Here is a 15,026-nt window from a genome sequence, read left to right as displayed (position 1 = left end):
CCCTCTAAACCGACCTCGCATTAACCAGTAATCAAATAGGCTAGATCTGACAATTTAAGGGTATTATTATAGTGAAAATAATAATAATAATACCCTGGCCAGGGTAAATGGATAGCCTATTCACTTAGTCTGCAGGTTTGTTGCGGCAAGGGTATTATTCTAATTAGCCTACACAATAGGCCTAAGTTTACTCCTACTGGGAATCAAGAATCAAGATCTTTATTGTCATTGACCTTTTACAAGGAATAGACATAGTCAACAATAGGAATAAAAACTAAAGCTATAAAATACAGTGGGTTCTAAATTAAAAATTAATATTAACATCAGAAACTAAGTACTCTGTTATACAGTAAAATGGATTTTGGATGAGCCACTCAAAAATTTTAGACTTAAATCTATTAAAAGGAACCTGTTTTGCTGCCAGACCTAATTTATTAAAAAACCGTATGGAATTGATTTTATGGCAGTTATCTGTTTTGGCCAATCTATGAGCAGGGATATCTAGATTGGATTTGCCTCTTGTATTGTAAGAGTGTATACTCTCTCTACAAGTGAATTGATGAAGAGCTTTAGTGTAGAGGAGTATGTGAAAAATATACAAATTTACAACGGTCATAATTTTAAGGTCTATAAAAAGAAGTCGACAGCTATCCACAGGGCCAGCCCCACAGATTGTTCGTATGACTTTTTTTTGTAATAAAAGAATTTCATGGGTGTGGGGGGAAAGTCCCCATAGTATAATCCCGTAAGAAATATGAGATTGAAAAAAACCAAAATAAGTAATCCGAAGGTATTCATTACTAACAAAATCTCTGAGTTTCCAAATTAGATAATTTATTCTGGAAATTTTTTTACAAGTGATTTATATGTGCTCTTGCCAATTAAATTTTGAATCAATTTGGAATCCTAATAATTTTACAGATTTTAATTCATTGTCAAGTGGGGATAGACTCAAAAGAATTTTCTGTGTTTTTTCTTGATTACACGTCAATTTATTTGAAGAAAACCAATTTAGTGCTGATGTTATTGATTCATTAGTAATTAAATCAAGCTCATGGATATCTCTATTTGTTGCAATCAAAGTTGTGTCATCAGCATATACAGGGTGGCGCAGGGCGCAGATGGATCGGGTGGTTTTAAAATACTTGCCAAACTGTCAATTTTAAAGGTATTGGATTGAAATAAAGTGCAAAACGTGTAGTTATAATGGAAGTTTACAGACAAAAAATTAGTTAAGTTAGTTTTTAAAAATTACATCCATCAAATGCCTTCCTTCTTGAGCGACGCATTCTTGGAGTCGGTCCTTGAGGTTCTGCATTGCTCGCTCAAGCACATCACAAGGAATTGATGTGATTTCGTTGTGATGCAGCCTTCAACTCCTGAAGAAAGGGTCTACATGAACGAACCCCGGACCATTCAGGAGTTGAAGGCTGCAATTCACAACGAAATCACATCAATTCCTGGTAATGTGCTTGAGCGAGCAATGCGGAACCTCAAGGACCGACTCCAAGAATGCGTCGCTCGAGAAGAAAGGCATTGGATGGATGTAATTTTTAAAAACTAACTTAACAAATTTGTTGTCAATAAACTTCCATTGTAACTACACGTTTTGCACTTTATTTCAATCCAATACCTTTAAAATTGACAGTTTGACAAGTATTTTAAAACCACCCGATCCATCTGCGCCACCCTGTACAACAGTGTCTACATCAACATTCCTCGGCAGGTCATATATCGAGATTAAAAACAAGAAGGGTCCCAAAACTGAGCCCTGTGGAACACCTACTTCAACCAATCTTAAGTTAAGACTGACTGCCTCCAACAGATACATACTGCTTTCTATTAGTTAAATAGGATTTTAAAATTTTTAAAGTTTCACCTTTAATACCATAAAATTCAAGTTTTTTTGAATAAAATATCAAAAGGTACAGAGTCAAAAGCCTTTGTAAGATCAAATAAAGTTAATGAAACAGTTTCTTTATTTTCAAATGCATTTAAAGATTTATTAATTACTTCTAAGACAGCTGCAGTTGTTGATTTACCCACTCGTAATCCAAACTGTGAATTAGTCAATAAATTGTTATTTTCAAAATATTCATTCATTTCATTTCCTTTTGGAATTGAGTTTGTTAATGCATGAGACATTCAAACATTTTGGAAAAGATTGGCACTATTGAAATAGGGCGATAATTACTAGGAAGATTTTTATCACCTTTTTTATATAGGTACTGGAATAATTTTAGAAATTTTGAGAAGGTCAGAGAAATAACCAATTTTAAAACATTTACTAACAGTGGCGGTTCTAGGACCTTGCCAAGGGGGGGCTACCGGGGGGTTTGGGGGGTGTGGAGCACCCCATAATAAAGCAGGGGGCCAGGGGTTCCCCCCGGGAAAATTTGGAATTTTCAAAGCCGTCTGGTGACTTTCTAAAGCCATTTTTAACACCTAGAAGCGTGCCCAATTGTCCATAAACTCCCATTTCACCTGTTGTTTGCCATGAGCAAATAGACATTATAAAAATTAAATATGATTGCATTCATGAATTTTAAAACATACTGTAGCCTACGGCCATATCCTCCTAAAAGCCGCTGGGTGACTTTCTACAGCCAGTTTTAACATCTAGAACTCTGTGCAAAACCTCCCATTTTCCCATTTATTTGTCATGAATAAGTAGACATTTTTAAAACTAAAACTATGACGGTTGCATTCATAAATCTCAAAACATATTGTAGGCTACGGCCATATCCCCCTAAGAGTTGTTTACTAACTTTCTAAAGCCATTATTAATGTCTATATCTGTACAAAAACCTCCCATTTTTCACCCGTTATTTGTCTTTGTCAAGAGCAAGAAGACATTTAAAAAATCAAACTATGGTGAATTTCATGAATTTCAAAACAGGACTACTGTAGATTAATAAAGTCATACAGTATCTCCTAAAAGCCGTTTGGTGACTTTATAAAGCCATTTCTAACGTCTAGAACTGTGCCCAATTGTTCTAAAACCTTCCATTGCACCTGTTATGCCACGAAAAGCAAGTAGGTAGACACGTTTTTTAACCTTACGTTTTTCTCCATTTAATAGATCTGTCACAATGGTATAGTATCGAATTCAGTAATAGCATTGACCATAAACTTTAACACTAGCTTAGTCAATGGTAATAGGCTACTGGCTACTGGTGCTACCGCTGATTGCTGATTGATGCCTGTGTAAAGTTAGTGGCTAGCAGACAATTTGACAACTAACTATGGGACATCAGGAAATCAGCTGTTTCCCAGTCCTCGCTCGCGCGCTAGATGCTCCCGCCTTGGCCCTAGCATGTCAACAGCTGACTGCTGTAAAAATATGATCATGCGTACAACTTTCCATAGCGTAATTTTGTTTTATTCATTGTGCTATATTGTCCACAAAGTTTATCTATGAGGAACTTAATAATGCTCCTGCCATCGCTTATTAAGTTTAATAAAAACTACCTTCCTACACCGGCTGCAAGCTGAGGAACCATCTACCTGACTACCTGAGAGACCTGACTGGCAACAAGCTACACCAGGAGCTGAAGAAGTGGCTAATCGCAAGACCCTTCTACTCAATAAAGGAATTTTATGAAAATTAACATGTACAATTCACTATTGTATTGACACTATTGTAATTCTTGACAAATTAACAATAAAGAATATTGTATTGTATTGTATTGTATTGATGTCTGTGTAGTGTTGTGGTTTATTATATTAATAGAATAAAATATTTTGACATATTTTGAAAACATGATGTGTATTCTAAGTGAGTAAACAAACAACTGAACTGTAAACATATCGACAATTAATTCATCTTAAAACATGTGACAATAACACCAGCTGGTACACTACACATCTCCCCTTCTTCTAAGAGCTGACTGCCGTTCGCAAATGATCTGCATGACATCTCCGGTTCACACCATCGACGTTTACAAGATATGAATAGGGTCCATTTACTTTTACTATCTTGCCTCGCTTGAATCCAGATCCGGACGTATTTAACACCCAGACGTGGTCATTCTCTTGAAATACTTTTAATTTTGATTCGTGTTTGTCCAATCGTTGTCTAACTAATTCTTTATCTAATTTAGTATCTGCGTCAAGGATCAGTAGGTCTAGTTTTGTTCGTAGTTCACGTCCAAACATCATGAAAGCCGGTGATTTTCCGGTTGACCTTTTTGGAGATGTTCTGTATGCGAACAAGAAACTTTTGAGCTTTTCTTGGACGGTTACCACATTGTTCTGTGATGCACTCATACATTCTTTAAATGTTCGAACACACCGTTCTGCTAACCCATTGCTTTTTGGGTGATATGGTGTTATACGTGCGTGCTTGATATTAAGGTTTTTGTAGAACGTCTGGAACTCATGAGATGTCAACTGAGGACCGTTGTCACTGACGATAGTTTTGGGATAGCCTAATCTTGAGAACAATTCTTCTAAGGCATTGATAGTGGCTTTTGAAGTTGTTGTCGACATGGGTATCACTTCTAGCCATTTTGATCGTGCGTCTACAACAATCAACCACATTTTACCTAAGAATGGTCCCGCAAAGTCTATGTGGATTCTTGACCAGACTTCTGTTGGGACGGTCCACGAGAAGAGAGGCATCTCCATGTCTTTAGGCCTGTTCTCTTGACAACCAACACAATGTTTTGTATGTTCTTCCAGATCTTTATCTAGACCGGGCCACCACACTTGAAATCTTGCTTTACCTTTCATGGCGACTATTCCTGGATGTCCCTCATGGAGTACTTCCATTACTCTTGGTCTCAGTTTTGAAGGTATTACTATGCGACCGAACCAGAGTAATATTCCGTTTTCAAAAGAAAGTTCTTCACGCTTGTTGTAATAAGGTAAAACTTCTTTGTTGTTGGTAACATGATCTGGCCATCCACTTCTAAGGTAGTTTATTACTTTAGCGAGTATTGCGTCTTGTTTCGTTGCTTCTTGCAAGCTCTTTGAGGTCAATGGTAAATCCTGAGACCTGAGATGAAATAGATGAGATCCGTTGCAATCTCCTAGGCGTTCTTTGTTTGATTTTGTTTTTGATTCAAGAGGAAATCTTGAGAGCAAGTCTGCAGTTGTGTTTTCCTTTCCTTTTTGGTAGGTTATGGAATAGTCGTAGGAACTCAATGTTAGAGCCCACCTTGCGATTCGGTTTGAAACAACCTTAGGGATCGGATCATGTTCTCCAAAAAGCTTGATTAAGGCTTTATGGTCTGACCGTATTTCAAAATGTATGCCATAGAGATACTGCTCAAAACGTGTTACTCCAAAAACTAATCCAAGAGCTTCTTTTTCTATCACACTATAACGGGTTTCAGCAGAGTCGAGTCGTCTTGAAGCGAACATCACCGGCCTCTCAGTCCCGTCCGAATATCTGTGGAAGAGAGCAGCACCCAGACCAACCTCGCTTGCGTCGGTGGCTAGTGTCAGCGGTAACGATTCGTCATAGTGAGCTAAAGTGTCTGCTGTAGTTAACAAGTGTTTCAGTTTTGTTGCTATTTTCTCGTGTTTATCTGTCCATTGCCATTTCTCTCCTTCCTTTAGTAGACCATGTAAGGGAACACACAATGACTGCAAATGTGGAACAAATTTACCATAGTAGTTGATTGACCCCAGAAACAATCTCAATTCTTTGACATTTTTAGGGGATGGCATGTTTTTCATCGCTTCTAAGTGCTCATTTGTGGGATGTATGCCAGTTTTGTCAATCATGAGACCCAAGTATTTGACTGAATCCTGTAACCATCTGCATTTTGACATTTGTGAGTGGATGCCCATATCTGTAAAACGTTTTAGCACCTCTCTAACTCGACGTATATGTTCCTCTCGTGTGGGAGCTGTGATTATTACATTGTCGAGAAGACATGCAACTCCTTCCAAGGCCGCCAGTACTTGATCCATTTTACACTGAAATGCCCCTGAAGCGATTTTAATCGAAAAAGGAAGACGGGAATATCTGAAAAACCCTTTGTGTGTGGAAATAGTTAAATATTTTTGTACGCAAGTGTCAACTTCCATCTGTAAGTAAGCATCCTTGAGATCGATGACTGTGAACTCTTGTCCTCCAGTAAGTTTCGCTGTAATTTCTTCAAATCTGGGCATAGGATAGTTGTCTGAAATCATATACTTGTTGATCGTGTTTTTAAAGTCAGCACATATGCGTATTGCTCCAGAAGGTTTTACAACAACTATAGGTGAAGACCATGTAACAGGCTCCTCACTCGTATTCACTGGCGTCAAGACTTGGTTTTCAACTAACCGCTGCAGTTCGTCTTCCACAGCTTTGCGTAAGGAAAAGGGCACAGGACGTGGTTTTGAAATAACTGGAACTGCGTCTTGGGTCAAGTGGAATACTACGTTACTGTTTTTGATTGTGCCTTGAGAAGGATGAAACACTTCTGGAAAGTCAGTAACAATTTGTCTTACCAAATCTATACTATTCACACAAGTGGTATTGTTCGGTTGCCGAGTAACTGTACATACTTCAGCACCTGGTGGTAAAGGAAGATTGAACTTAAGTACCCAGTCCAACCCAAGTAGAGGAACATCATTTTTCTTGACTACTATAAGCTTTAATTTTTTTGAACTACCAAATGCAAGAAAACTAACCAATGTTTCGCCTAGTGTTTCAATTTGTACCCCCGTGTAGGCAGTAAGATTTTCACAGGGGTAAAGTGTTGGTGATCCCACCGATTTCCACAGTTTTTCTCCAATAATGCTGTAAGCTGCCCCTGGATCGTAAAGCATTTTTACCTTACGTTTGTTCATTTCAACATTGATCATTACTTTGGAATACGAACTTTGGAAAAGGGTTCCAAAGTTCGTATTTGGTCAATGTCTGAATACGGAGCGTTATCCTCATCCAAAAAATTTGTGATTTGATTTAACTGTTTTGGTCTAGCAACAACCGCATTTCCTGCCTTCAAACATGCACGAGAAAAATGATTATTACCATTACAAGCTTTACAAACAGCACCCATAGCAGGGCAATCTTCGTGATTTGCATGTCTCTTGTTACCGCATTTAAAACATTGTATTCCCTTGTTGAGTTTAAGAATAGGGCTGTTTCTAGTATTTATTTGTTTTGAGTCTGATTTGTCTTGTCTTGTGTGGATGTGTCGATTTGTATGGTGTATTGGGGATTTTACTCTGTTAATTTTTATGTTGCGCATTTCCTGTTGTTGAGTATCCACATTTTCAAGTAACGTTGCCGACTCAACTACGCTAGAAAAAGACGTGTTTGTAGATGAGTGAATTCTTAAAAGTTCAAACTGCCATTTATCATTGTTAATTCCAAGGATGAACTGATCCCTTAAGCGTTTGTCCAGACCATCACCAAAAGCACAGTGTCCGGCTAGAGACCTTAAGGATAGTTCAAACTGGTTTACAGATTCACCATCGTGTCTGAATCTACTTGTAAAGCTGACTCTTTGTGAAAGTGGAGCGGTTTGTTTGGTGTAGTATTTATCTAAGATTGCTACAGCGTCGTTGAATCCAATATTACTTACGGGTGTAGGATGCACCGAGTCAAATACAATTTTGAAAGGTTGTGGGCCTAAGTGTCCTAGTAAAATGTCTCGTTTCTTGTCTTCATTCTTGACGTTTTCGTTCCTTAATCTGATCTTCAATCGTTCAAACCAGTAAACCCAATCTTCGGTCGTCCCGTCAAATGAGCTACACTTAAAATCAATATTTTTCGACTGCGCCATTGTAGTGTTGTGGTTTATTATATTAATAGAATAAAATATTTAGACATATTTTGAAAACATGATGTGTATTCTAAGTAAGTAAACAAACAACTGAACTGTAAACATATCGACAATTAATTCATCTTAAAACATGTGACAATAACACCAGCTGGTACACTACAGTCTGTATGACATTGCGGGTTTTAAGGACGAAATGCATGTTTAAATATATTTTTTTCAGGGTCCAAGGGGGGGGGCTTTAGCCCCTGTAGCCCCCCCCCCCTGGAACCGCCACTGTTTACTAATACAAAATACCCCCGCCGCAGCCTCTGCCGACTAAGCGAATTTCCATTTGTCTGAATTGATTTTCAATTAAATTTATTTAAATAACATTAGACTTAATGAGTACCTAGGTTTGCTGCTACAAGGAAACTAATAACGGAAAGTTTATTTTTTAGTAAAATATTAATAGCTTAGTGTAAAATAAATAAATTTGCCAAGTTTGATCAAAATATATCCATAAACAAGCAAAATACCACAGTTTACAATATTCTCCATAAGAATAACATGGGAATTTAAAATTTACAATTTTTGAATTTTCTCCGTTACCAATAATTGTACAAAAACACATTGATATACTAATTTATTTGTTTTTTTAAGCTCTTTAAAAAAGGTCTAGAGAGAAATTGGGTAATTTTGTGTTTTGAGGGTCAAAAATGAGAAAAACCATTTTTTACCCCATAAAACCTCCCGTAAAACCCCGTTCCCATGGTCCGATCATGCTGGTTCGCGAACTCATTCAAGTTTATCCTGCCTTACACCTTTAAACCAAATTTCATCAAAATCGGACAAAAATTACTCAAGTTATCGCGTTCACGGACGTGTATATATGAATGGCTCCCTGGAAAAACGTTCCATGCGCCGTTTTGTAAACTTTACAGAAAATAAAAAAAACGTTAAGAGAGTAATTTTTTAAAGATTATTTTTTGATTTTTTTAGATTCTACTTTTTAGGTCTAGTCATAACAATGTTATAAGGATTTTTTTCAAGTAAAAACCAAATTATTAAGCTTTTGACATTTTAAGTGTAAATGTAGTGGAAAAACGTTGCTTGGGCATAGTTGATATGCACAAGCAACGTTTTTCTACTGGAAAATAGCACTCCACAATACTGGCGTTTGGAACGTTATGTAAAGAATAAAGTTTTGATAGCTGCAATAATTCATTATTTTTATTGCTTAGGTACAGAAATTCTCAAACTGCAAGTGAAAGATTTTTTTTACAATATTGAATCTTATTTTACTAAAAGAATACACAATATCTTGTTAATGAAACGTACATAACCCCTAGCCTTTGTATTAAGCTGATATTGTTTGTGTGCTTGGGACTTTTAATTTTACAATATTGCACTTCATTTAACTAAAAGAACACACAAAATCTTGTAAAAAAACGTATTATCTTGGTACAGTATAGTCAATCACAAAAGGTATAGTCTTGCAGCCGTTGTGTGTGCAGGATCATGACAAATCCTTAAATAAATCAGCCCATTCACTTAACAAAAATAACATATTAGACAGTAAACAGTAAATTGACAACAGCTAGGTTGTAATTTACTAATAATAAGTATTTAGAAATGGAAATTAAATTCCTATGTCCTGGTAAATATTCTGGATCACAAACGTTATAGTGTTCAACTGTAGTGTGCATTGTAGCACAAGTAACGTTTTTCCAATTACTTCAGAAATAAGTACTTTTTCAGGCACTACTTCATTTTTGTAGTTTTTTTACACTTTCCCGCTATTTCTATGACTCTTCTTAACTTTCTTCTTCCAAAAATCTATGTTTAACTTTAGTTTTTTGCCTCTATTTAATTGTTTAATAAGGCCTGACACCGGTGAAGACATGGTCTTGTCTGCCCAATACGCTGCACAAGGAACGTTCTTCCAGGGAGGGCCAAATTCCCCTACCCATAATTCAATGTTTTAGTTATAAAATCGGCCAAAAGATGTCACCACTTGATAGACAAAAGCACAAGGAACGTTTTTCTATCAAAAACCTGCAAACTCTAATTCTGGCGCTTGGAACGTTTTTCCGGGGAGCCATTCATATATATATATATATATATAAATCTATATATATATATATATATATATATATACCTATATACATATATAAAAATTTGAACGAATGGTGTTTTTGGCCTCTAGGGACATCAAAATGAATAAGTAAATCGGTCCCGGGTCTAAGTCTTACCGTGCCACCTACGGTAATAGCTAAAGGTCGTGCGGAACGAGGTGAAGCCTGAGATTTTCGGCGGGAACAGTTTAAAGCGGGGAAATCCATGGTGGGGGTAGGAGACGAGCCGATCGTCGCCTCGCATAGCGACACTTCCCCCGCCACACCACTATTCCCCTCCAAGCTTCACCTCGTTCCGTACGACCTCTACTTCCCTATAGGGAAATTCGCTAAAACCAAAGGCTCACTTATAGAATGAATTATTTGTTTGATGCTATAATTTAAAAACCAGTAATGATCCATAGCTTTTGAATTTGAGAAATTAGCTACAACGACTAGGGACGGTGGCATCGGCCTGTAATCTAGCTACTAACATAGGAGGTCACAAATTGTGGATATTTATAGGCATGCACAGTGGATGCTATGCTCCCTGGTGTGGATTAACCAGGAACTATCCGCAGTACTATCCTGATAGGCTAATTAGACCAATTTCTTAATTATAAGGAAAAATGTGGTTCGGATTCCACTATAAACTGTAGGTTCCTTAGTTGCCATTGGCTGTATGGGCGGGTACAGTTTCTTATCTAGGCTACGCTAATATCGATTGAAACTATCGATTCGATTAGTAAAACCTTCATGCGATTTTTTCACCATCAGCAAGTTTGGTTGGTTGGTTAGGTTAGGTTATGATAGTTTTATTTTATAATAGACTAGCTGGCCCGACAGACGTCGTTCTGTCCTAATGTGGTTTTATGTCAAATGCTCGTTGCGTTCATTTTCAAGATGAGCTCGTTTGCATGGCTCAATCACGTCCTGGTTGAAGTTCGTTCGCTACGTTCAGGTTAGCTCGTTCGCTACGCTAACTCGCCTTTAGGTTGAAGTTCGTTCGCCACGCTCACTCACCTTTTGGTTGCAAATTAGCTGTTCTCATGAATTATAGTGCTGCACCCTGTTGGTAAACCTATTAACTTTTTAATGCTATTGAACATCACAGAAACAAATTGTTTAGTTGGACCAGCGCTTGAGATTCTTTAATTCCATTTAAATATGAGTAATCATAAGGTTAACATGGGAAACTCCATAGCCACTGGGGCGGAGCCGATTGGACGGATCAAGAAATTGATGGTGTATTCCATGATATTCTACACAGATGTTCCAAGTTTCGTGGCAATCGGTCCAAGGGTGGCCGAGCTCATAACGTTCAAACATACAAACTTCCTCTTTTATAAATATAGATAACTTATATTTAAAAATATTGATTATTAATCAATATTTTCAATTTGATTGTTTCAATCAATATTAGCATAGCTTAGTTAAGAAACTTTACCCGTATGAGCTAAGTCAACTTCAATTAACAGCTGTGTCTGCGGAACATGTCGGGCTTAGTCACTAAAGACTACTTGATTGTGCCACTCATGTTTGGGTTAAATACACACATATGGCCTAGTAATGTTCCCATCTTATATAATTGATACCGTAGGTCTAGATAATGTTTCTTCAGTATAACCTAGGCCCTAAGTCAAATTTCTTTTATGTTTAAGGTTAGAAATCAAAATATAATTTTTAAACAAGATGAAATCAAAATAACCTTTCTTTAATATTAGGCGGAATGGTATTTTACTCTGAAGTTGACCCAGCAACCCAGCTTATGTCTAATTAAGTTTTTAGACTCTTCACAGTTTGGATAAGATCTAACTTATAGCCTAGGCCTTCAAATTTCTCATGAGCTGAAAATAAAATTTTGGTTAGCAAACATGAGCTTTAACTCATTTCGACTTAATTTAAAGCAATGGTAATGGAGAATCATGATTATTATTGAATAATTATTATTAATTAGCCTAAGCTTAACAGAGGGTAGGAAAATTAACACAAGTTACCTAGGCTACGTTGATTGCGTTGGACCTTGAATTTCAGTGAAAGTGAATGTTCACAAAATTCAATGGTTCTCAATTTTCAATTTTCATTACTAAACAAAAACAAAGTTAACAAACTTCATTATTTTCTATTTTCATCGTTCGTACTCAGTCTCCGTCCGTACACGTACAATGTTTATTTATATTTTTTTTTCTTTTCTTTCCCTTTTTGTTAGCGAATTTCCCATATAGGGAATAAGCTATTACCGTAGTACTCATGGTAAGACCTGGACGCGGGACCAATTTTTTTTTTCGTTTTGAGGTCCCTAGAGGCCAAAAACACAGGTCCGTGAAGTTGGCGTACCCATATTAGCGTATCCACTTTTGATCATTCCAATCGTTAGTTCATCGTTAGTTCTCGATAGTTCCCAAATATTGTCGTTAGTTCTCAAAAAATAAAAAAGTTATAGCCGATAATATGTGGGTACGCTAACTTCACACTTCCGGGTTCTAGCGCACGCCGTTTCCTGATGAGAAATGTTTACATCTATATATCAATCGTTAGTTCTTCGTTAGTTCTCCATAGTTCTCCAATATTAACGTTAGTTCTCACAAAATAAAAAAGTTACGAGGCATACAAAGTGGGTACGCCAACTTCACAATTATAGAATTTCCAGCGGGCACACTTTTTTGAATAAAAATGCTTACATCTATATACCAATCGTTAGTTCTTCGTTAGTTCTCGATAGTTCTCCAATATTAACGTTAGTTCTCAAAAAATAAAAAAGTTACGAGGCATACAAAGTGGGTACGCCAACTTCACAATTATAGAATTTCCAGCGGGCACACTTTTTTGAATAAAAATGCTTACATCTATATTCCAATCGTTAGTTCTTCGTTAGTTCTCGATAGTTCTCCAATATTAACGTTAGTTCTCAAAAAATAAATAAGTTATGAGGCATACAAAGTGGGTACGCCAACTTCACAATTATAGAATTTCCAGCGGGCACACTTTTTTGAATAAAAATGCTTACATCTATATACCAATCGTTAGTTCTTCGTTAGTTCTCGATAGTTCTCCAATATTAATGTTAGTTATCAAAAAATAAAAAAGTTACGAGGCATACAAAGTGGGTACGCTAACTTCACAGTTATACAATTTCCAGCGGGCACAGTTTTTTGAATAAAAATGCTTATATCTATATACCAATCGTTAGTTCTTTGTTAGTTCTCGATAGTTTTTCAATATTTACGTTAGTTCTCAAAAATAAAAAAAAGTTACGAGTCATAAAAAGTGTGTACGCAAACTTCACAATCATACAATTTCCAGCGGGCACAGTTTTCTGACTATAAATGCTTATATCTATATACCAATCGTTAGTTCTTCGTTAGTTCTCGATTTTTCTCAAAAACGTACCCTCAACTATTCTTTCAAACATTCACAGCATCGTTCTTAAACAGTTTAAAAATACGTTCAAAATTAAAAGTGTTAGGTTATTAATATACAGGGTGATTGATATAAGTGTGCCAGCCGTTTTATTCGAAAACCATAAGAGATATCAAAAAAAGTTAAAAGGTAAAAGCCTTGGATTTTTTATTTTAAAAATTTTAGTCAAGTCAAAAAAATTATTTTAGCCGCCATTTTTCCAATATGGCCGCCAACTTTGATTTTTCTTATGGAACATCCTGTATTTTATGATGTATTCTGGTAGGAAATGTAATTTTAAGACGATTTTATTCTTGTGATTTTTTTCATAAACCTCACCGTTTCAAAGATAATAATGGTTTAAGTTGTGAAATTTTCAATGGATTTCTAATAAAACAGCTGGCATGCTTGCTTAGGCCTTTATCGAAATTCTTTCTCATGCAGAAATTTCAAAACTTTAACCAGTATTATCTATGAAACGGTTAGGTTTATGAAAAAAATCACAAGAATAAAATCGTCTTAAAATCACATTTTCTACCAGAATACATCATAAAATACAGGGTGTTCCGTAAGAAAAATCAAAGTTGGCGGCCATATTGGAAAAATGGCGGCTAAAATATTTTTTTGACTTGACTACAATTTTTTAAATAAAAAATCCAAGGCACTTACCATTTAACTTGTTTTGATATCTATTATAGTTTTCGAATAAAACGGCTGGCACACTTATATCAATCACCCTGTATACCGAGAATAAATATTGTTATCTTATGATAAATTAGTTATAATAAAATATTAATTGAAATTTAGTTTAATGATTTGAAAAAAGGGGATTTTATTCAAGTTCCATGCCTTTAGCCGGCTCCAGACTGTACCAACGCAAAGTACAGAACAGCAACTCGCCGAATCGCGAGTAGTATGACAGCAAATGCTCGTGCTCGTGTTTTCCGTTCATTGCCGGTATTTTTGCACACATCAAATAAGTGAAGGAATATTTTTGCCATTCTCGAAACGAACAGTTGGTGGGAAAACAACACATGTGTGTAGACACATGTAGATATAGATATAAGCATTTATAGTCAGAAAACTGTGCCCGCTGGAAATTGTATGATTGTAAAGTTTGCGTACCCACTTTGTATGCCTCGTAACTTTTTTATTTTTTTAGAACGAACGTTAATATTGGAGAACTATCGAGAACTAACGAAGAGCTAACGATTGGTATATAGATATAAGCATTTTTATTCAAAAAAGTGTGCCCGCTGGAAATTCTATAATTGTGAAGTTGGCGTACCCACTTTGTATGCCTCGTAACTTTTTTATTTTTTGAGAACTAACGTTAATATTGGGGAACTATCGAGAACTAACGAAGAACTAACGATTGGTATATAGATATAAACATTTTTAGTCAGAAAACGGTGCCCGCAGGAAATTCTATAATTGTGAAGTTGGCGTACCCACTTTGTATGCCTCGTAACTTTTTTATTTTTTGAGAACTAACGTTAATATCGGAGAACTATCGAGAACTAACGAAGAACTAACGATTGGTATATAGATTTAAGCATTTTTATTCAAAAAAGTGTGCCCGCTGGAAATTCTATAATTGTGAAGTTGGCGTACCCACTTTGTATGCCTCGTAACTTTTTTATTTTTTGAGAACTAACGTTAATATTGGAGAACTATCGAGAACTAACGAAGAACTAACGATTGGTATATAGATTTAAGCATTTTTATTCAAAAAAGTGTGCCCGCTGGAAATTCTATAATTGTGAAGTTGGCGTACCCACTTTGTATGCCTCGTAACTTTTTT

General features: G+C 36.2%; 1 protein-coding gene across 1 annotated transcript; it reads right to left on the bottom strand.

Annotated features, from left to right (window-relative positions):
- Window positions 1-3,879: 3,879 nt before the first annotated feature.
- LOC128985172 (uncharacterized protein K02A2.6-like) lies at window positions 3,880-6,768 on the bottom strand. The gene has a single exon (XM_054404553.1). It carries the CDS (start codon window positions 6,766-6,768, stop codon window positions 3,880-3,882), a length of 2,889 nt encoding a protein of 962 aa, XP_054260528.1.
- Between the last annotated feature and the right edge of the window lie 8,258 nt (window positions 6,769-15,026).

Source organism: Macrosteles quadrilineatus, unplaced genomic scaffold, assembly GCF_028750875.1.
Source record: "Macrosteles quadrilineatus isolate MER2022 unplaced genomic scaffold, UCM_ALF_1.0 Scaffold_2__2_contigs__length_208266976, whole genome shotgun sequence".
In the NCBI taxonomy this organism is placed as follows: domain Eukaryota; kingdom Metazoa; phylum Arthropoda; class Insecta; order Hemiptera; family Cicadellidae; genus Macrosteles; species Macrosteles quadrilineatus.
The sequence above is the reverse complement of the archived record's forward strand: the minus strand, read 5'-3'. Positions and strand labels throughout refer to the sequence as shown.